We start from the raw sequence: 23,504 nt of genomic DNA, 5'->3' as shown, positions 1-23,504 counted from the left end.
AAGTACAGAATAGCAGGGCAGTTAAAACTGCTGTTTTTCATTACTGAATCATTGTATAAAAATGCACTTAAATGTTTCCTGGTACTTTACTAACTGAGCCACATGTGCTTTTCAGGGCTTTTTCATTTCTCCCCTGGAACAGACCTGAATGAACCGTTCCAGAAGTACCATCTTCTGCTTATCTTGGAAAATACCTCCTGCTGTTCGCTTTTATGAATGAATCGCACGTGCGGCGTTAAACTGATCGTAATTGAATTGAACCAGTGATGGAAAAACACGAAATAAAATCTCCCGAGAAGAGCAACACAACCAAAATGAACAAACAAAGGGACAGAGAAACAGACGTAGAGACAAAGAAAGAAAGAAAAGCTCCTCTTTTAATTGCGCTCTGCTTTCACGTTAAGGTTTACCCTTGTGCCCTTTCGGTGAGAGCTGCCGTCACGGCCTTTATGTGAACGGGACGTCTGTCACAATCTTTCCGAGTTGTTTGTGTATTCAGGGATGAATTTGTACAGATGGAGCTAATTACTAAATGACTCCAGGTAGAATATAACGTACAGCTGGACTCTCTCACCGGACCGTCTGGCAGAATTTCACGTTCCTCTCCGATGGAATCTGTTTATTTCTTTCCCAAGCTAACGGGGCATGAAGACGTGAAAGACATTAGGACATGAAAAAAAAACTCACCGTACACATAAATATATCTTTGACATAAGTTCAGTAAGCGTGTTGGAAACACCAGGAAGTCGTTACCATGACCGCAGGCGGTTCTAAACCGCACTCTTACATTTACTCTTATTCATCTAGCAAATGCTTTTCTCCAAAGTGACGCGCATCTCAGAAAACGAAACGACAGCGCATTACAACTGCAAACGGTCTTTCCGACGAGGGCTGCTTCTGTCATCACTTCCCCGATGCCACGCGTTGCTCTGATTTGCAGCTGAAACATGTATGCTTGCTTAACAGTCACTCCATACATCACATGTCATTAGTGAGAAAAATAGCCATTCTTTCTCCAGCGCACGGAAGAACATCCTGGAGACACAATTTGCATATATGCTAATGGGATGTTTGTACACCTGCTTCGGTGGGAACAGGACATATAAAGCACTTTCCGAACAAATTCAGAGGTGTTAATCATGTAAAAGAGTAAAAAAAAAAACATGGGTGTAAAGTCATTCAACAGGTAACTTGATAATCAAAGGCAGTCCTTCCAGAAAAGCCCTTGTGTGCGGAGATCCTGCACAACGTTTCCTAATGTTGATCAGGTAGAAGTCATCGTCGTTGAGGTGTGTACCGCCATTACTTTGCCTTCCTTCGGCCTGTCTCCAGCCACACAACAACTCTGGCGATGTCAGGACCCAGGAGAGGGCACTCGCAAGCTGGCGGTTACCCAGTTTCAATGATTTCGCTGCCCCCTTCGCAAAACATTAATTACTAAATTTAATTTCATTAATCCGAGTTAATGACGTGTGAATTTAACAACTTGGGAGTGGTTTTGAGAGATCGATCGCGCAGCAGCGCAAGCCTGCTGAGAGCACCTTTAATTACTTATTTTCAGCGTGAGCATGGTAAATAATACTGCTCGGCGTGAGAACGTTGCACAAGGGCCTTCCACCTTGTTAATGGGCTGATAACAGCTGCCTCTCAGAAAAAAAAAAACAAAAAAACAGAAATGATGAATCCCGCCAGATACAGGCGAAACTCCGATCACCGCCGCGCATCTTTTTTTGTGTCGCTGGGAAGCTTTGCCGTGACCTTCATGGAAAATTGAACCCGGTCTCTTGTTCAATGCATTAATAGATCTGAGCAAATTCATAACCGATGCTTTCCTGTTTTTTTCCCCTCCGTCTGCCCCCTGCCCCACTCCCACTAGCAAGTCCTTGGAGTTTAAAGGGGTACTTATAAGAGTAAGCCGTACAATAAAATAGCAGTGTTTTAACTCTGCTGTTTGGAGAGCTTACACATGGATGAAGCTGTTGGATCGTGAACGCGAACTGGGATTCTTCTGACCTACAGGAGCACAGCTCTCCTTCAACAGAGCTCCTTGTACACTTTTGATGCCGCATTTCTTATTATCGCTGAAAGAAGTATATCTGCAGAGTTGCATTCCCATCTTCGACCCAAAGCGTCCGTGAGCACTTTGATGTCTGGCATCCGCCCAGCTACTCATGCAAATACAGTTAAAATGGGAATCCGAGTGTGATGGTAAACACATCTGAGCAAACGCCAATACCCTAGATACGAATGTACTGAGAGGATCCGGCCTCTCGGAAACAGACACGTTGCGTACCCCTGCCTTTCGTGCGGCTCAATTTGAGTATCTTCCAGAATGTTCAGATAATCCTGGAGCTCTTAGATAATGCAGTGAACCAAGACTCACATCACAGTTTGCAGGGCTTGCCAAAAGATCAATACCACACAAATGTTTACTGGAGCCCATCTATCCATCTAGTGGTGCTCGGGGAGGGAGGGGGGCTACTTTAGTACAGAACAATTTGGGCTGTTACACGTTTTCAGGTGCTCTTATGGTCTGTGATGTTAGGGTTTCGTGTTAAAGGAACTTTAATTTGCAGCTTTTTCTGTGGCATTTTTCCCCGGGAACACAAATGCGGTACTGTGGATGTGCGGCCCCTTGCTGTGTTCTGGCTCTGTAGTTAGAGGAATTATTGACCCATCTAGAGAATGCACTAGAGCGGGGAGCAGGGCTTCACCGTGTCAAACTGCCCTACTCCTGGAGGACACGTAAAATGTGGAACTATGATTTGTACACCCCCCACGGGTATGGGCCTATTATAGGCAATTGCACGTTGCAGGAACTGCTTGATTTTAAATGGGACAGTCTTATACAAGCAATCTGCGCCTCTTTGACTGACTTCTGTCTTATGCAATGGATGAAAGTGAAACAGAGGGAGAAAATGTATTTTTAACCTCACATACTAACAAGAAACCAAAATACATTATTTCGTATGGTGGCCACAACCTAAAACAAACAAACACAGTGTCTGAAACCTGAGCCTAACCCGACTACATAGGGTGCAGGGACACACCCAGGACGGGACACCAGTCCATTGCAAGGCATCCCAAGCGGAACTCGAACCCCAGACCCACCACAGAACAGGACCTGGTCAAACCCACTGTGTCACTGCATTCCCCTTAAGAAACATAAAAATTTTCTCATTTTTTACGAATAATTAAAGCTAAACGTTCTTGAAAATTTAATTTAGAATGTATAACCCTTCTGACAGAGGATGGAACTAATTCAATGAACAATTTAGTTTCATTCCAACCAAACTTTTGTTCAGTTTAATAGAGCATACTAGGATTTAGTTGGTCCTGCGCTTTACATGTGGATTTTATTACTGCTATGCTATTTTACGGTCAACCTCTGTATTTAGCTGCCTTACAATCGGCCTTAAAATCCTTATCCGAGTTTTATAGAGCTCGGTGTAGCACTCTGCATTCGCTTCTCTTCATATATTCTTTTGACTCCAGCTCTTGCCACAAAAATCCCCCGATCCCCTGAGAAGATCACACTATAACCTTAACATGTCTTGCCGGATTGAAGAGTGACTCAGTGCAACCGTGCAGCTTCAAGGGTGAAAACATCCAGCCTGAGACTACCCCCAAAAATATTTTGTGCTAAAGGTTACACTGTTTTTCCATTAAATGCCTGTTGCAGCAGCGGTGAAAAGAGGCTCGAGAAACACACAGCATTGTGTCCCTTGAGGGTTCAGAGTAATTTGTTTCACCTTCCAGCAGTTCAGTGTGTGCGAGCTTGAAAGTCCCTTACACCGCGAAGCAGATGAACCTGGTAAATGCAGGCCGGCAGTATATGTATTTGGAAGTATTACCAAAGCCCACATGAAGTATGCATTTATTTAGTTTATTTGTAAACTAAATCAGGCTCTCAGACACTAAAAATAGACACTTTTTGCCGCATAATAAGTGTTTTAATAAATTGGCCACCGTGTTTATGTCGCCACGTCGCTGCTTTACCGCGGATCCAGAATCTTGCCCTTGTTGCCACAGAAATGAAGAACGGAGCAGGCAGCTCCCGTCGGCTCGGCCTATCAAAGGGGAACGTTCGATGGTGGCTTCAGAAACGGAGGAGAAAATTACAACGCTTGCCGAAAGTGGCACTTCACATAAGAACTTAATCACGTTCTGTGTGGCTTCTTGCTCGAACATCCGCTCTTACGTGTTCTTTCATATTTAGTAAATTTTTCTTTTGACCTAGGGGGATGATCTGGAGGATACTGTGTGCCATATCATTCAAAATACGCATTTCCAAAGAAGGCACGTCTGAGTGCGTCAAGGCGCGCGAAGCATTAACCTCCGTGCCGTTGACGGAAAGGTGCCGGTTGAGAAAAACGCAGTGCGGTCTTCTGATGTCAGGTGCCACATTTCCCACATCATTATTCACTCCACATTAACAACAAACACAGATGATGCTGCGTGTTGTACTAGACTCCTATAGAGGTACTGAAAAGCTTTTCATTTTTAGTGCCCTTGGCTGTTAAAAGCAACAAACGTGTTTACGCCGGTGTCACAATTATGTTTCCTCACGCACGTCTGAAACGCTGGCTGCCGCGTCAGTGAGATGACTGAACACCTCCAGATCAGGGCAGCTCTGTCTCACAGGATCTGAATCATCTTCATATGCACTAAACCTAAGTGCTCCACATTATTCTTCACACTTATCGCCCTTATTAAGAACACGGCCTGAAGGGACTCATATACTATGTAACTCACCCTATTACTTATATGGGAGCCCGTGGCTTTCCCTGTCAGGGCCGTTGAAACTTTCTCCTTCGGCTTCGCTGCGAAAGCCTTTCTCGCCCTCATCTGTGCGTAGCGTCTCTGTCTGCAAGTAATTTGAGAGCTCTAAACTTCATCGTATGACCGGGTGAATAGACTGAACGCTCACAGGTCGTCTGCAACAGTTACGCATTATTTAGATTAATTTACAGATGCTATAGGAAGTTTTACTATTCCTATTGTCCCTCTCTCTTCTTTATTGGCCTTATTTTAAATTGTCTTGTAAATCACTGAGAAGTGAAGTGTACCAAACAAGTGTAACAACAACAAAAACAGAAGAAGCAAAATTTTTTTTGTTGTTGTTTCAATAATAATAATAATAATAATAATAAGCGCGCACACACACACACAAAACACTGCCTGAAACCACTTGTCCCAAGCAGGGTCACGGGGAACCGGAGCCCAACCCGGCAACACGGGACGCAAGGCTGGAGGGGGAGGGGACACACCCAGGATGGGATACCAGTCCATCACAAGGCACTCCAAGCGGGACTTGTACCCCAGACCCCCCAGAGAGCAGGACCCGGCCAAACCTACTGCACCACCGCACCCCCATTATAATAACAATAATAACAATATCTAAATTTAATGACAAAACCCTTTACACATTGATAATGAAGACGGTATGGGCTGAAACTACAGATGTGAAGCTTCAGAAACAGACTATGGTTGCAATGCTGCTATTGTCCCATAGTACTACACCATTTCAGGGCACGGTGGCGCAGTGGGTTGGACCGGGTCGTGCATTCTGGTGGGTCTGGGGTTTGAGTCTTGTTTGGGGTGCCTTGCGATGGACTGGCGTCCCGTCCTGGGTGTGTCCCCTCCCCCCTCAGCCTTGCGCCCTGTGTTGCTGGGTTAGGCTCCTGCTCCCCGTGACCCTGTATGGGACAAGCGGTTCACACAGTGTGTGTGTGTGTGTGTGTGTGTGTGTGTGTGTGTGTACCACCCCATTTCTGATGCCAGAGAGTCACAGTAGGAAACTTGTACCATTAGCACTGTGGGGAGTGGGATTACAATTTATAAGGTGTTTTTGGAGCAATTCAGATGGCATTTCACTGGAACATGTACCGTATCCAAAGAGAAAATTTCTCTCTCTGGGGCATGTTCCATTCACAAGAGTAAAGTATTGTTGGAGAGACAGCCAATTGTTAGAACTAGTAACCAAAAATTAAAAAAAAAAAAAAACAAGTTGTACATTTATCTGCTAATTTTAATGGTTGACAGTGCAATGCTTAGCAATTTCATACCATAATACTTGGGTGGTGTGGAAATTTGTCAGCCAGGGGAAACATCAGGATGCAATGACTGAGGCATTGACAATATAACAGAAAGTGCTTCTTCCTAAACACTTTTTGCACTTGCTCTAAAATGTCACTTTGCAGCTTAATCTCTCTTCTTGGTTTGACTTTGTTTTGGGGTAGAGAAATAACGCAAGTAGCTCTGACAGACATACAGAGCGGATGAAACAGCTGTTCTGTAACTACTTTAGAAGTTTTTATGAAAAAAAATAGCGCCTGTCAAAAGCCTGGCGGTTGAGCGAACAGAGTTTTGTTTGCTAAGAACATGACGCACTCAAAAAAGCATTTCCTCGGACTGGTGCATCCGTTTTGTGTTTTGGATGCAAAACACCCCCCCGCTGTCCACCGTTCAGCAAAAAACATATTTGAAATGCACAATGAGGTGAATTTGAAGACCATCTCCAGTACTAATTAACAACGTAATTTTAAGTTGAGCTTCTCCAAACCCATAGGGAGGCGGAAAAAAGGTTGAGCTTTGAGAGGATGGTTCAATTATGGCTTCTCAGATTGATCTGAAATGATGGCCTGCTGCAGGAGACACTCGTGTTTGTCGTCCCTTACATTGTATAATTATTTCTAAACGCTCAGACACACATACTAATCTTGATACTACTGTCAAGTGAGATGTCATGTTCGGATTTTTACATATTTTGGCAAAATGTTAAGCAGAAAAACGTACAGCATATTGTGTTTTTCAGGGCAGATATTGATTAATAATCTTTTTATATCACTCCTCACCACTCTGTAGTATAATAAATGTGTGAACTGCTTATTATAAAGTTAATCATAGGCAGAACAATCGTCTTACCTCAGCTGTCAGAGAGATGTCACACCGAGTTTATTTGGTGACAGCTCAGACAAGTGATATTCCCTTCAGGCAGGAGCGGTAACAGAAGAAAAAAAACAAATTGAAAGGGCTCCTTTTGAATTTTACATACTGAGTGTTTGTAAGAATCTGGTTTGTCTCTGTATGACCCCTCCAAGCATCCTCAGAACTGGGGATTTACATATATTTGGAACAAATAACTGTATACTGGAAATATTCTCAAACAAAACACCATCCTGTCACGCAGTCATCATTTCACCAGTTCTGTCTTCCTTCTCTCAATCAAAAGTAAGATGTACCAGAGTACCCCATTCCCTGGCATGGTATACACCATGGCTACTCAACTCAGTCAGGGAGACAAGAACCTCTTATCTGAGGCTTTTCTCCCAAGCAACATACAATGTTAAGATACTTACAATAATTTGCTCATTTGGACAATTTTGCCACAGCAACTTTTTGCAAGTACATTGCTTAAGGGTATTACAGCAGTAGGTGGGATACAAACCAGCAAATTCTGGATCCAAAGGAAGGAGCGCTAACCACTACCCTACCAGCACAGCACCTGGACTTGTCATCTTCTGTCATCACTGAACCCATCTGACACTTTTTCTGAGCAGTTTTTGGGTTAAGAGACATGAAGAACCTGCTAGACACTTTCCTCCAAGACCACAGGGTCAACATTGCTGATAGAGCTGTCTTGAGATTAATAGGTGTCAAAAATGTGGTCGGATGCTGGAATGAAGAATTATACCATCTGAAATACAATGGGTGCATGTAGTTAAAGAAATTCAAAGAGGAAGCTTAAAGCACCAGTGCTCCTGATCTGCATTTCTTCCATTAGTCTTCTGCTGCGCTGGTTTTGGACTCAGGTTGCAGAGTCTCAGCTAGTAAACTCTGTGAATTTGACTCTGCGAGAGAAGGAACACACAGTCATCCATGGCATGAAATTAGAAGTAAATTACATTTTTAATGATCTGTAAAACAAAAATGATGAAACATGAAAAAAAATTAATATGCCAGGTATGTTAAGATTGAAATGAAAGCGATTTTATTTCTACTTTCATGAAAATATTTATTCATCCTCTGTGCATGTTCTTAATGCAGTAGGACAGTAAAAATCTTCTAGAAGTTTTCAGTGCTAGTAAATGTGGTAATGCCCTGTCTCCCATCCTGTTCTTCTGAGATAGGCTCCAAACCATCAGGACCCTGCATTAGGATAAGCGGTAACTGATAATGACAGAATATTTAAAGGAATAAATATTCTGAGCCAGGGGGTGCGGCGGTGCAGCGGGTTTGGACACGTCCTGCTCTCCCGTGGGTCTGCAGGTTCGAGTCCTGCTGGGGGTGCCCTGCAATGGACTGGTGTCCTGTCCTTGGTGTGTCCCCTCCCCCTCCAGCCTTGCACCCTGTGTTGCTGGGTTAGGCTCCAGCTTGCCGTGACCCTGCTTGGGACAAGCAGCTTCAGCCTGTGTGTGTTAGTTAAGACTGCACCATTATATATGAATGGCATGCATCTGATAAACCATAATCCCACTACAACATAGTAAACATTATTATTTCTTGCAATAAAGAGTCACACAAGAGTATTCATGGAGCATAGAGATTACAGACATGGTTTTGTAATATGGACGTTGCTGGTTCATGCCCCGCTTTCTATTCCTATTGTGCCGTCTTTCAGCAAAGTACTTGTCCTGAACTGCTTTATTAAAAATACCCAGCTGTATATGTATATGGGTCAGATACTGTAAGTTCCTTCAGGCAGAAGTGACAGCTAAGCAAATATATCTATCATTAAATGCTTTAATATTTATTATTGATATAGTCAATATTATAAATGATTAATAATAATGCTGTGTTGTTACAGACTGTTCAGTGATGGAGTTTCATTACCTACTGCATGAAACCATTATTTTATTTCTATCAATGAGATTATGATTTGTTTTTAAATAGCTGAACTCACAAAATGGCCAGAAAAGAAAACTACGAAAAAGGCACAGTGAGGCAGAAACTTATTACTCAGAAGAGACACCCTGAGAAAATATTGCATTATAGCTAATGTACTGAACTATTAGTTCCGTTTGTCATTCTGACAGTTATCCAGAGTACAGCAAGAAGGGATTGTTAGTTAAATATGTCATTCATTGGATATGTATTATTAGTGTTATTTTGATGATGTTTCTTTTTAGAAGACATGCAAAATAAACATCTTTCTTTACATCAGTTACATTTACAGCATATGTATCTAAGGATTACAAAGAAATGTTACAGTTTCAAAACTGTAGGACAGCAGCGGTGAATTTCCATAAGCAATGTAAACACCGCATGAGCTGAGTGAGTTTTCTTTTGATTTCGTCGGACAATTTCCTATCACAGCTGCATACATATTAAAGAATAGGCGCAACAATTCAAGCACACAAACAAAACACAGGCTGCGATAGCAAGCGAGAGCCCACCCACCATCTGAAGCCGCTTGTCCCGTACGGGGTAGCGGGGAGCCGGAGCCTAACCTGGCAACACAGGGCTCAAGGCTGGAGGGGGGTGGGGTCACACCCAGGACGGGACGCCAGTCCATTGTAAGGCACCCCAAGTGGGATTTGAACCCCAGACCCACAGGAAAGCAGGAACCCGTCCAATGGAGTCTATAAGCCGGTTGATTTGCGCAAAACAACCAAAACTTAGAGTTAATCAGCTGAAAACTGACTACTCCAGTTTGATGCTGAAGTAACTAGCAGTGATGCTGACTCAGTGTCCTGCTGTGTCGTTTACCGTACGCTGAAGGTTACAGAGCCAAGCAGGAGAGCCTGTGGTGCCTGTAGCTGAGATCACCAAGCAGCTCTTCGGCTGTTTTATCAGTCTAATCAAACCAAATGGCTTTAGGGTCTTTCTATTCATTGTCCTGGTGCTTTTCACCAAAGCACATTACAATGTAAGGTTTGTATACTAAGACATTTACATTGATGAACCCATTTATACGGGTGATTCATTTCTAATGGAGCAATTCAGAGTGAGCATCTTGATAGAGGGTCCTACTGCAAGAAGTGGGATTTGAACCCAGGACCGCTAACGGCAAGACAGCAGTTCGAAACACGGTGCCACCTGCTGCTCGTTACATTAAAACCTTTATTTGCTGTGGTTTAGCTTTATATGTGTATGAGTTGAAGGCCCAGCTGATAATAACAGGGGGAGTAGCTGACCCTCCGTGCTATGACCATAGTTGCAGAAGTAGGACAATGAATTAAAGAAAAAGGTCTCAGCTGTCATCTGTTTGGACAGGTCCTGGACTTTCTTTTTCATCTTTCTGCTGAACCCAAGCCGCAGATGATGAGAAATACCTAATGACCCCCCTCAAAGCTGAAAAGTTTCCGAAAATTATTATCGGGAACATTCTGCAAAATGAATTTTTTTAAAAAAATTCTTGTTTATTTGACGCAAGACCAAAGAGAGGCACAGAGGATGCCGGTAGATACATCTGTTGAGTACAAAGCATTCCTTGAAAATCTCATTGAAGCATTACGGGAAAGAAAAGAACACTGACAAGGTTTAAAACAGAGAGAAAAAAACTTTGGAAAAATTAAGAGACTTGAGATGCTTAAAACTTCTGAAAAATTGTACTTCTCCTGTTTCAAAGCATAAATCCAAAGTGAGTTGCATCATGCAGACTTTCTCATATCCTAATTCTGGAGATCGTTCAGGAAATCATATTTCAGCTCTCTCCACGGGATTCTCCCAGCGGAATCACTACAGTATCACTGTAAATTATTCAGTGCTCTATACTGTATTCCAGAAAAAGGCTACACTCCCCGTACATGTGCCATCTTGCTGAAAATAAATTTCAGTTCACTGCTATTCTAAATAAACTGATATAATGAGAGATGGCAAAGGAAATTGATATTGCTGCAGTATCACTCATTTAACAGGTGTTAAATTGAACTGCTGAAGAGAAACAGAAATTACGTTATAATTCAAACACATATTTCAGTAGCTATGTAGCATTCATTCTGAACCTCATCTTCAGTCATTAAGCTTGCTAACTAACACCACATTAATAGGAACATTGCTAATTACTCATTTCAAAAATAATAATTACAATGACAGTTTAAAAAGCCCATTTAATACTATGAGGAAAATTGGTTCAGATATTTGTTTACTCATGTTACTTAGATTCTAGTTTATGGTCTTTCTATTGTCTCTTCAGTATCTGCTGATTTCCAAAATGAATGAATGAATGAATTAATAATTAATTAATTAATGAAACTTTATTAATCCCGAAGAGAAATTCTCTTTGGTTGCAAAGGCTCTCAGATATCTCTAGAGGTGCTCCCACAGTAACTGCAACATGTCTATGCCCTCTGAAATGTTTAATTCAAGATTTGTAATAAATATAATTGAACATATCAAACACAAAAAAAGTATGGAGAAACACTGAAGAAAAAGCACAGCGCACCTAATGGTAAATTATCACAAGTTATTAACAAATCTCTAACAAATCTGTATTTTTATGTGTCCTGCTTCTGCAGACAAATATGTGACCCTGTGCTACAGAAGAAACAGGAGTACTGGGCATATTTTGAATAGAGTACTTACATGCTGTAGAGAAAATGAACATATTTTTCAAGCATTTAACACTTATTAGTTTTTTTTTTTTTTCCTAAATTTCAGAGATAGATGTTACGCTGCACATTCTTACGCTGCACATTCTTTGCTGACTTTTACATTAAAAACACCATTCAGGCATTTTTAACTGTTGATTTGGACTGGTATTTCTGAAGAGCCCTTCTCTCCAAAGCTTCTTTATGAGGTTTTACCGCCACCTACTGGCTAAGATTAAAAAAATAAGCTCAAACGTAACCTATTACACACAATTTTTAGGCAGGACAAAAGTCTTGCATAGACTCCTTACTTAAAGCATAATCCAAATGAGAGTATAAAATACATATTTAGTTTAATAGCAGATTAACCTTTTGTAGTGGCACCCCACCTAATGCAGCTACAGCCATGTCCTGCTTACTGTATATAATAATTATGTGGAGAAATGTGTTACTGGGAACCGGTGGAACCAGTATCCGGCGCAGGACCTTCTAATGGATACAAGCTAAATGGTGCAAAACGAGGAAGGAGTTCACCCGATCTCCATCCAGCCGAAGACCACAGCACATTCAATCCTTACGTAGATACAGGATTGTTGTTATTGAATGAACAACAAAGTGGTGTACAGCACTCTCCGGGGAACCCAGTGATCCCAATCTAGTCTGGGTGGTGCCCTATGTCGTTTCCCTGCCCGGAGCGATCCTAACAGCTGGATGTCCTCGCCTCCAACAGGCTTTGGGAAAAGTTAGGTGAGCACATCATGGCTGTCACCATTCCAAGCATCCTTTCACCTGGAGCTGCTTGTTACATGTATTCATTTTGAAAACCAAATAAGCCAGTGGGTTATGGGACATCTTGAGCTTTGATGGAGTTCCAGAATACTGCAATATTTACTGAGGAAAGCCTGTCCAACATTTGCAGCTGAACATAGAGATGCAGTAAATGAACCTCACCTCTCACATGAAGAAAGCTTATAGAAATTATACTGGTTTAAAGTTGCAAAAATTATCAGTTACTGTAATTCATTCTCAAGGACTGCATGTTTTTTTTGTGAAAAACACACTCCCAGCACATTAAGCCTTGAAAAAGCATGTGTTCTGATCACAAGCCTGTCACCTCTTGTCAAATAAATTCAAATATCCATACCATTCAAGCAGTCCCATTAAAATGTCTTTATTTGGACTGAAAACTTAACAGAAGTGTAACTTTCCTGCATTTAAACTGCTGCTGCACTATATGTACATGGAGAAAAGTAGCATATCTGAAAATAATTCATAAAATAATGCCATAACATTGTATCATTGATCAGTTCCTAATATTACTGTAAACCAATAATTGGAAGAGCTTAATTGTTAAAAAGTGCTTAGCGGAGAGTTAATCAATCAAGCTACACATCTTGTTTTAAAAATTCAATATATTAGATTTCAGTTGTATACTATTTCATAATTTGGTTGTCACTGTCCTACTGTAGCAGTGAACCCACAAACATTAGAAAAATAAAGACAATTCTGACAAAAGAACAGAACATTAAGAAAATGCAAATTCCTTTGTTAATAACTACATACATTTATAAATGAGAATCACAACTTTTTATGAAATATCCCATTCAACAGTAGTGCTGCTTCTAGTTTCCGTAGTTTAACACTAGAGATAACAACCAGTCTCCTAATATGTATAATGTAAGCTACACAGAAACGTACTATCTATATACAGCATATTATTCATATTATACAAACTGAAAACGGGTTATTTCCACTTTGTTAAAGCAAAACATAAAACAAAAAAAAAATTGCATATCTATAAAGGGTGCAAAGACTGGACCATTCCATACAGTGGTCTGAATTTTAACATGTCCTGTCAACCAATTGTAATATTCTTCAACTAAAACTATTAACTGAAATGGTACAATAGAAAAAGAGTGATTTTTGTGCCAGAGGGCTGTTGCAAACACCAGTTACTGCATCAACACTATACATATGTAACTGTACAATGTTGAGAGGATATCTAGACAAGATGACAACATGAAAGTGAAGAGTTGCCTTTAGCATGATTATGTAGTTGGACAGATAAGAATTTTAACAAGATTCCATTTGGATATATTTATCAATAACTTGGCCATACTAGCAAAAGTGGAGCTGAGGACAACTTGTCTTCTTGAATCAATTGCATTTTTCTGTCCCAAAAGTCTGTCTTATGTATCATTGTTAATTTGTCTTTCTGTTTCTGAGGAATGTTAAAATCTTATGATTAAGTCTTTTAGTGACACATGCATTCTTCATTTCCAAGTAATAAAAAAAAAAAAAAATAAAAAAAAAGTATAATGATAAAAGAAACTGGATTAGAAACAATGCCATACAGAGTCTTTAGCTAGTCCACAGAGTGCTGGGGCCAAGGGGAACCTTGACCAGATGTTACAGAGTTAGAAAACCAAACTGCAAGGTGGGGTTAGTTGCTGCAGCAGGTGGCCTTGCTGGGCTGTGCCGTCTCAGTCAGGTCCACTCCTCTGTTTCTGACACTGCTTGCTCCAGAAGCTTGGGGTTCATTCTTGGGCAATCTCTTTGCTGTACAAAAGGAACCAAAGAAAGAACCTCACTGAATTTTCTCATAAAGCTGTTTTAAGTCTCAATCTTTTGCATGCCTCATTAAAGTTAAGACATTCACACAGAGTCAGTGTATATTAAAACTGAAAAAAGGGCCTGCTGTAACAGTGCACTCTATGTAGTGTGGGCCACAGAACATGTTCTTCAATATTTCATAGTTATTACTTTGTCGCTATAGATTCTCCGGCGGGAGTGAGGGGGAGTGTAGTGGCGCAGCGGGTTTGGCCTGTGCCTGCTCTCTGGTGGGTCTGGGGTTCGAGTCCCGCTTGGGGTGCCCTGCAACGGACTGAAGCCCCGTCTTGTGTGTGTCCCCTTCCCCTCCGGCCTTATGCCCCGTGTTGCTGGGTTAGCCTCCGGTTTGCCACGACCCCGCTTGGGACAAGCGGTTTCAGTCAATGTATGGGTGGATGAGTACTACTACTACTAATAATAGTACTTTGAATACCAAAATCCCTTGTTCCCACACCGGTGTGGTAAGGTCTGAAGTATTTACTGTTCCAAGTACAAACACGTGCACTGTGAATACTCATTCTACATTTAGCTTTTAACGTTCCCCATTACATCCACAGCTACAGTTTTGGTATCACCTAATAATTCTTAAGTTCCCTCAAAGCAAAACTGCTGTTAAGGTGATTAAAGAATCAAAATCAGAATTTAAGTTCTTAGGGCCAGGTTCAGTATTCAGTTTAAAAATATCCAGCCTTAACTGTTTTTCTTTTGTTCATTCTGATTTAAATAACTGGTCTCAATAGAATAAGAGTAAAATACCAGTGTAATGTGGCTTGGGAACAACAGGCTTTGCAACAGAATTGTTGTGGTTTCACACACTAGAAACACGACCGGTAAACTTAGTCAGCACTCATATTACGCCCCAAATTATCACCTACTGCACTTTTCACTTCACTGTTTGACTCCTACACAGTTCTTGTGTTTTCTCCAAACTCAAGATACCCAAAACATTCAGACCATGTTGATGAAATCCTGAGTTACACTAATAGTGTCAAAATGCTGAAGCAGTGCAACATCAGCTATACAAATCAGACAAAATTCCATCAGAATTAGCAAGGGAACACACAGGAAATGAGGATCCTATCCACCCCATGATCTTGTGCACTGCAATAGTTACTGAGGAAAACACTGTTTTGCCCCGTTTTACGTTGTCATGCAAAATAAATGAAACAGGAAGACACATGAATGCAGCTCCGAGGGCAATGACTGAAATTCACAGGAACACATGCAAACATACCAATTTCCATGAAAATTTCATTCACATTCATGGAAGTCTTTGCTGACGTCTCCATGAACAGCAAGCTGTTGTCATCTGCATATGACTGTGCATCCTGCAAAATAATTCAGCGCTGTCATACAGCAAAGAAAGGATGACAAGAACTGAAACACTGAAAATGACAAAGGAAAATATGCCAAATGTACAAAAGTACAACTCTCAACTAAACAGCATAATAATAGTCTAACGCACATTCCTCACATAACTGGGTGACTTTGTTCCATAAAAGCCTGGCAAATTCCTGTTGTGAGGAGGTCAAATGACCATTATTTCTTTCAAGGTTAGGAAAAAAGGTAGGGGACAGTGACACTTATCCAATGTGGCATTAGTGAAGTTGGGAGCAATCATCCCTATAAGCTGAGCACTTCTGCAGGACACGGTTCATTAACCACACATATAAGACAAAACACTGAACGCACATAAATCATTTGATTTCATGTCATCAAAAATAAGAAAAAAATTGGCTAGCTGCCACCATCAGGCCAGTATACACTATTACCGTTTTGCTGTTCCTGTTGATTTTTCTTCTTTGTCTACAGCTTACAATTTCAAAAATTCCCCTGCTACAAAAATGGGTAAATCATCCTAAGAAGTTTAACATTTAAGTCTCTTTTGAGAAAAGTGGTATCTAATTTAATAGTGGTATTAGTACAGCATCAGCTATTTCAGTTGATATTTTATATAACTAATTGAAGGCTGTGACTGGTTAATGTGAAAGGACGTAGGAAGTATTTACAGTAGTTGGTTTTGTTACAGAAGCCAAATGTCTGTATGCTTTTCGAAATAAAAGATGTAATAAGCAGCAAATAAAATCTCCACGGTGGAAGTAAAGTGACTAATAGGCAAAAAAAGCCAAACTGAATAAAGGGCTGTTGTATAGGGGGAGTATACATTTTTATGATGAACCAGAACCACAAACCTGGAAATTCACTGCTCTCTTGTTAGCAAGGTCAGCCTTGTTTCCAGCCAAAGCTATGACAATGTTTGGACTTGCTTGTCTCTGAAGTTCTTTGACCCAGTTTTTTGCCCGTGCAAAGGACTCCTGCCACAGAACAAAAGAACACACACTGCTGGAACAAATGATCACCAGAAAGCAGGAAACATCAAGCCACTCTATAAATAAAATTCATATTTGCTCTAGTAAGCAAAAAAGTATCCATGTCACTCATGACAAGAGCCTGGAATTTTTCACAGCTTTGCATTCAATCTCCGCAGAATTACAGCTGTTTCCATCATTGTATTACAAATACAAACTTCATACACAATTCCTACTGCAATAACACTTTATACTGCATTCATAATCACTAGAGGCACATGATCAAAAATTGGAATAAATACAACGAGTTCATGATCTTCGCAAACAAAGTTGAAAGACAATGTCTAACATTTTTAGGGAAAAAAAAAGATCAACCTACAACAGGAACATTAAGACATTTACACATTGACACCCTACTAATGAAATTACTTAATTTCAGTCTTTAGGCCAAATGTCACTTCATAAAAATTACAAAACCTACAAAAGCTATGACATCAACTGACAAAGAACTGTGATATGTACGTTTGTTATTTACTTAATGTTAATCCATCGGCAAACTATGTACTGTTCAAAATGCGTGTTAAACAAAGGTGTCACATCGATTGGAATGTCAGACATTAACATGACTGAATGGTGTAATTTACCTAAAAAATTATTAGCACGCTAGTGGTGATAAGTTAATGATTGATGACATTACTGGTGCAACTGAACAGCTGCTGAATGCATGCTTTGAATCCGTCTAAACTTTCTAGGCCAATAACGTCGATATAGCTCTACATGAGCATCTGGCCAAAAGTGCTCAATTTTTGACTACATCTCACATGTTGACTTCTTAAGTTCAAAGAGACAAGATTAATCATGTTAACTGTGTGCTGCACAGGAGTCAAACTATAGATGTTCATATACCTTTTGCCAAGCAGTAACAGATATTCATCAATGAACATATTAACGATTGAACAACTAGATCTCACCTTAAACATCCCAACATGTTTGTGTGTGTGTTGGAATACACATATAATGTTTAAATAGAGAAATACTGCCATTACTCCCAGTCAGTTATAAAAGATCAAGTTCAGTTAAACTACCAATGTAATTTGAGGCAGTAAACAAAAATAATCATTTTCAAAGTCAGCATTGCATACATAACACATTTAAAAAGAAATTAAATTATGATTAAAGGTAGCCCAGGCCTCAATTCATCAATAAACATGGACCTGTGAAACAACATTTAAAGTCACACAAGGTATACATTCAATAAAGCAAAAAACCCTTATGCAAAAGAACTCAGTTGTGATAGTCTTCATGTTAAATTTTTTTAAAGAAAAACTACAAGCACAATAAGCTGAGAGTGAGGGGAGGGGAGGGGAGAAAAAAAAAAAAAAAAAAAACACAACATTCACATTTTTACTGAGTCTGGACCTCTGTGGACTATTCCTGCAATACCTGTGTTCCATTGCTCATCTCTTACTTTGGATGTGACATTATTGTGACTCACTTCGTTTGTGATGTCATACACCACAATGGCGGCCTGCGCACCTCTGTAGTACATGGGTGCTAGACTGTGGTATCGCTCCTGACCAGCTGTGTCCCAGATTTCAAACTTCACCGTGGTGTCATCCAAACACACTGTCTGGGTCAGGAATGCCGCTAGATTGAAAACAGAGGTAACAAAGCTTTCTCTATTTCTGCGTGGCAGCAACAGTCAGCGATTCACATGAGCAAAAGACATTACCTCTGCTGTTACAACAAATATGAAGCTATGATTGAGTTACATATTTTGAAAATTTGACAGTACGGTTCATCCTCGTCTAAAAGTGTGTGAAAGGCATTTGGCTCACCTCCTATAGTGCTCTCCTGGAACTCGTGGAACTGTCCTTTGACAAAACGGAGGACGAGACTAGACTTTCCCACAGCCGACTCCCCCAGGAGCACCAACTTGAACTGACAGATCTTATTTCCAGCATTTGGTCCATTTGGTCGTGTAGCTCCTCCCCAGCTCGCCATGACTGCAACCCAGTCTCCTGCTCTGCACCCAAGGAGATTTGCCTTGCCGCAGATCACTCTCAAACTCTGTGAAGGATCAGAAGACAAATATCTATAAAAATTCACATGCTCACAGACTGATGAATTCATTTGTTAGAAATGGGGGTTAGGCTGGAATTCAATTCAGATTTGTTGGTTTTGGCTTTTTTTTTTTTTTTTTTTAAATTTCCTGGTCCGGCCCACCAATCACCAGCCAAAACACTGCATGATGCTGCCAACGGATTCACTTAGTGAAAACTAGCTATTAACATATACTCGAATATCATCTTCTAACCATTCTGCAGAAAAGCCAAATGTGCTGCAACCATAATTATACCATTAATGGGAAGCTAGCAGGTACTAGCAGGTACTGAAATTATACTGAGCCTAACAGTGTGCACTAACTTGGTGTTCATGTATGAATTAAATGTTAATTAAAATGTCTTTTCTTAAACATGCTGGATTGCAATTCCAAGCTCTAACACCTTTAATCACCTCACTAACTACTCCTAACTCCTGGTTATGTCTCTAGAGATCGTGGAATTTATCAAAGTGCTTTCTTACACACCGTGCTGACACTGAACACAAGAGTATTTCATTAAGCCTTCAGTACTCTCTCATTTATATTTGTGCAGTCACAATGATTAAAAAAAGAATTCTACATACATTCTACAGAAGCCAAGAAACAGCTAGAAGACAGCATGGTTTGGTGATCTGAACATTATTGCCCTGAACAGCAGCACTTTGAAACATGCTACATCCTCAAAAGCACATCACTTGGGATGGAAATGTACTTTGTTGTATAAACCTCAGAGTGGAGCATCCCAGGTCACACTGCTATTTTTGCAGACAAGATGCCTGCAGCCCATGTGGAAACCCGCAAAGTTTGTTAGCTGTCAAACGCCTCTTGGTCCTGAAGTATATCTATCCATCACAAGAGCTCTCTGTGCTTCTTTGGTCACAATGATGTCTTCTGCTGTTGAATTTGGCATTGCTATCAGTTACACTGAAATGACTGTGAAATGAGCACCGATGACACATGCTGAACATCACGAAATTCTTCTCTGGCACCCATGCTCACTTACTATACAAGAGCTCAGCAGGTTCAAGCACGCTAACACAAATACTGCTGTTAGCTACACTACAATCATTCTGTACTTTGTGTTTAACACATTTCTAGCAGCACTGCTACTTGATAAAATCTGGGTAATTGATTGCACTATGCTCCTTAAAAATACTTGTGATGGACTGAAGTGGTACCTGCATTTTAGGACCAATAAATACAAGTGGTGCAGAGTTAAGATAGTGAAAAGCAAGAACACGTTTACCTTTAATCTCAGCTTTCAAGTACCCCGAACACTTTTACCTTTAATCTCAGCTTTCAAGTACCCTTTTAAACTGAATCTGAACTGAATGAAAAGTTCTCTGGCCTTATTCTTTCAAACTGAAAAATTAAAAGACAAAACACATGAGGTATCTGCTCTATATTGCTGGACCAAAAAAGTGCATCATACAACAATGCAACACATAGCAGGGCTATTCTCATAAAAAACAAAGCATCATTAATGAGTAGTGGCACTATTTTCCTCAGTCAGGTGCTGAATGTCAATAATAAATCTCAATCAATACCCAAAAACAACACTGTAAGGATGTAAATCAGTATCCTAAAACATCTGTTATAATCACAAAATATTTCTTGTAACCTTCAAATTAAAATACATCCCACGACAGGTCTAGGGACTTATCTGTGGGCTCAGAGAGAGAGACACTGTCACAAGTAAGAAGCAAATGCATCTGCAGAACAATGTACAGTGAGGATCCTCAACTCTCCCAAACTGTGCAGTTTAGCTTCCCTAATTCTAGTTGCACTTCACTGACACTGTACAGAAGCATAACAATCAGCTAACAGTGTTTAAATGTGACGCTAACTAACTTTTAATGAGAACTTTGTCATTATCATTGCTTTACAGAATTCTACAGTGGGCTTTTGAATAGGAGATGCGGTATTAAGATGTAAGGTAATGAAAAGGTAGCTATTTAGAAAGCAACCACCAGAAAGAGAAAGACCATAGTCATTATAATAATGGCTGCCATGATAATCATAAGAACAATCATAATGTTCTATGCTGTCAGACCGCTGTTGGCTGTAGCCACAATTCAGTCGCATGAAACTCAAACCAAGATGTAATTTTACAATAGATTGCGTAGTTAAAAATGTGCAAAATGAGGGCATTCGGTCTAGACTTTCCAGTTCGCTGAGCACACACAGCAAATACAAATGCCATGACATGCATGTGTGAAACGTGTATGAAATCCAACAAAGGGAACAAGGTCGTGTCAGGCTGTATTGCTTTGTCTTTGTGGAAGAAAAGGAATCCCAGCAAGTCCATTCAGAAATACGAATGACACACAAGACCTAAATATTGCAGTATTGGCCTTTATTTCCCCGTCACCTTTGTCTAAGGTGACAACGTTAAACAATTTTGCAATAGTATACTCATTTATACAGCAGTGCATTTTTACTTTCCCAACTCAGGGTAAGTATCTTTAGCAAAGGTTCAGCAGCAGGAGTGGGATTCAAACCCGTAACCTTCAGGCAACAAGAAAACCTAACCAGTTCACTACCTGCTGTATAATTATAGTATCACTACAATTACACATCTAACATTAACAGTTTGGAAAATTAAGAGCAAAAAAAGACTGAAAGCATGTTTGTATAAACAGGAAAGACTCCATGAAAGCAAATTAAAGGCAAAGGACAACAGACACAAACACAGGAATTCAGTACGTAGGTATTTAACTTGCTAAACAGTCAGAACGTATCACAGGGGAAAATGCCCGCTATACTATGGTAAAAGCAACCAGTGTATCCAACTTGAGCAACTTAAAGTCACATTTGACATTACATCGTGGATGTTTTGGTCTCATACTTACTTGTCGCAACGATAAAAAGAGTTAAATCACCCTTCGCTATACTAGACTAGTATTAGTATGGCCATCAACTTTTCATTTATTCTCACGATGATTTCGTATCTAATCCTCAGTGACCTACTACTCAAAACTAAATAATTATAAACGTTTGTAAAAACAAATAAATACTTACTAGTAGCTCCTGGGCAAACCACCAGGCAGAGTAATATTTTCGGTAACCAAAACGTACGTCGTACCAGCTTACTAGTCGTTACGGTTACTCAAGTCCATTTTAATTTCATATTAAAAAAATAAAAGAAATACAGAATGAAAGCGCCGGCATTTGTACCTATAACTGAATTCGTTTTTTGGGGGGAGTTTCGAGTTTCCAGGCAGTGTTGAAAGCTGTACGTCCGCCTCGCGCCTGCTGTCCGCGATGGCGAAGAAGTGTCTGGCGAAGCAAAGAGTCCGTCATAAAAGACAAAGACGCAGCTAAAACTTTAGACTGTCATAACCGAGTCAAATTGGTTACGGACTGCGGAGAGGCGTCAACCCAGTGGTAGCAGAAGCAGGGTAAATAGTGTAACTAACAGGGTGTGTCGGCCGGTCCTTTTTGAGGAACTGACAGGACTCTTCCTCAGCTCGGCCTGCCGCTGCCTGCTGCTCGCGCTTTTCCGCGCGGACCGAGCCGAGCGAGAGAGCGAGCGAACTGAGCCGCGAATCATGAACATGTAGCTAACCAGCTTCGCCGGCTGCCTCACCTGATGGTAAAAAGCGATGAAGAACGGCGGATCAGAGTGTCCGAAACAGACAAGTTAGTTTAGTTAGGAAGAAAAATACAGCTGGAATACTTTCACATACACCGGTGACAGAATTTTCCTTCCTCCCGACTTCCCTCTAGCCTGGGAGCAAAAAGAGTCGCGTAGCCGAAGACTTCCGCCCCTCATGCCACGTCAAACAGCACCAGTGCTCTGCCACGCAGGGCGGATAAAATGCCTTTTTCCGCCACGCACAGCGGAACCACGCCCATTTCTTCCAACGAAAAGCGTAGCCACGCCCATTTCCTCTAACGCAAAGCGTAGCCACGCCTCTCGCCTACCGTACAGCGAGGGCACGGTGTAAGCTGAGCGCAGCATGTGTCAGTTGGTCTTCCACCCGCGATTAACTGACGAACAATACAATAGTTATTATTTTTACAGTGCATAGTCAGTTATACAGTTGGCTGTTTTTGTGGAGAAATTCAGGGTAAATATCTTATTCATGAATACAGCAGCAGTTGCACAGAATGGAGAAACTGAACTACCTTTGACTTATGCAGCTGACAAACTCTTAGTTTTCAAGGTTGAATTCAGATATGGAAAGCTGCATCAAACAAGAGACAAAAAACTTTAGATAGGACACACGATTATTCACCTAACTTTTTCAGATTCATGTTTTTAACGCTGTTGTCATAGTGAATATAACGTTTATAACATTTTACTTAATGTACGTACACGTTACTAGAATCTCCCATCCCCAACCACCAATGACACGTACAGTTATTATATATTATACTTCCTAATTGTCCAGCGGCCTAAAAGACCACAAGCTTACTGCTGTATATTTTTGGATTCTCTTATGCCAAACCACTAAAAGGTGCATAAAGTTAAGTTTCAAGTTAAGTTTCAAGTTTATTGTCATAGGTACAAGTACCATGTACAAGTATCATGAAATTCTTCTTGAATGCTTCTCCACAGACTATGGACAAAAGCAATAGAAATACTGCACAAAAGAATAACAATGACAATGAGTAATGCTAATAACAATAAATAATGGTAACAATACACACACACTTTCTGAACCGCTTGTCCCATATGGGGTCGCGGGGAACCGGAGCCAACCCGGTAACTCAGGGCGTAAGGCCGGAGGGGGAGGGGACGCACCCAGGACAGGACGCCAGTCCATCGCAAGGCACCCCAAGTGGGACTCGAACCCCAGACCCACTGGAGAGCAGGACCCGGTCCAACCCACTGCGCCACTGCGCCCCCTATGGTGACAATAATAACAATAAATAACAGTAGACAGCCAGAGAACTCAGAACATGAGAATGCTTAAAGTGACAGTGTAATTTATCAATGTG

The 23,504-nt window shown here is 40.7% G+C and overlaps 1 protein-coding gene across 2 annotated transcripts; it reads right to left on the bottom strand.

The window, feature by feature from the left end:
- Positions 1-12,680: 12,680 nt before the first annotated feature.
- On the bottom strand, positions 12,681-22,342 carry rab5ab (RAB5A, member RAS oncogene family, b). Of its 2 annotated transcripts, none has more exons than XM_018740553.2 (6): positions 22,147-22,342; positions 18,292-18,523; positions 17,949-18,100; positions 16,337-16,459; positions 15,379-15,472; positions 12,681-14,093 (listed from the first exon to the last, which is right to left on the bottom strand). In XM_018740553.2, the coding sequence occupies exons 2-6, from the start codon at positions 18,455-18,457 to the stop codon at positions 13,978-13,980; spliced, it is 651 nt and encodes a 216-aa protein (XP_018596069.1). In that variant the 5' UTR covers positions 18,458-18,523; positions 22,147-22,342; the 3' UTR covers positions 12,681-13,977. The 2 variants fall into 2 exon arrangements, with proteins under 2 accessions (XP_018596069.1, XP_018596070.1); XM_018740554.2 differs by lacking the exon at positions 22,147-22,342 and adding an exon at positions 21,735-21,804.
- Between the last annotated feature and the right edge of the window lie 1,162 nt (positions 22,343-23,504).

Source organism: Scleropages formosus, chromosome 18 (assembly GCF_900964775.1).
Source record: "Scleropages formosus chromosome 18, fSclFor1.1, whole genome shotgun sequence".
NCBI classification, from domain to species: Eukaryota; Metazoa; Chordata; class Actinopteri; order Osteoglossiformes; family Osteoglossidae; genus Scleropages; species Scleropages formosus.
The sequence above is the reverse complement of the archived record's forward strand: the minus strand, read 5'-3'. Positions and strand labels throughout refer to the sequence as shown.

Excerpts from the sequence above, each read along its gene's own strand:
- rab5ab (XM_018740553.2), bottom strand. The coding sequence starts at position 18,457 with ATGGCGAGCTGGGGAGGAGCTACACGACCAAATGGACCAAATGCTGGA. Across the intron at positions 18,101-18,291 it reads CCAGGAGAGCACTATAGGAG|CGGCATTCCTGACCCAGACA; the intron begins GTGAGCCAAATG and ends TTTTCAATCTAG. Across the intron at positions 16,460-17,948 it reads TGTATGACATCACAAACGAA|GAGTCCTTTGCACGGGCAAA; the intron begins GTGAGTCACAAT and ends GTTCTGTGGCAG.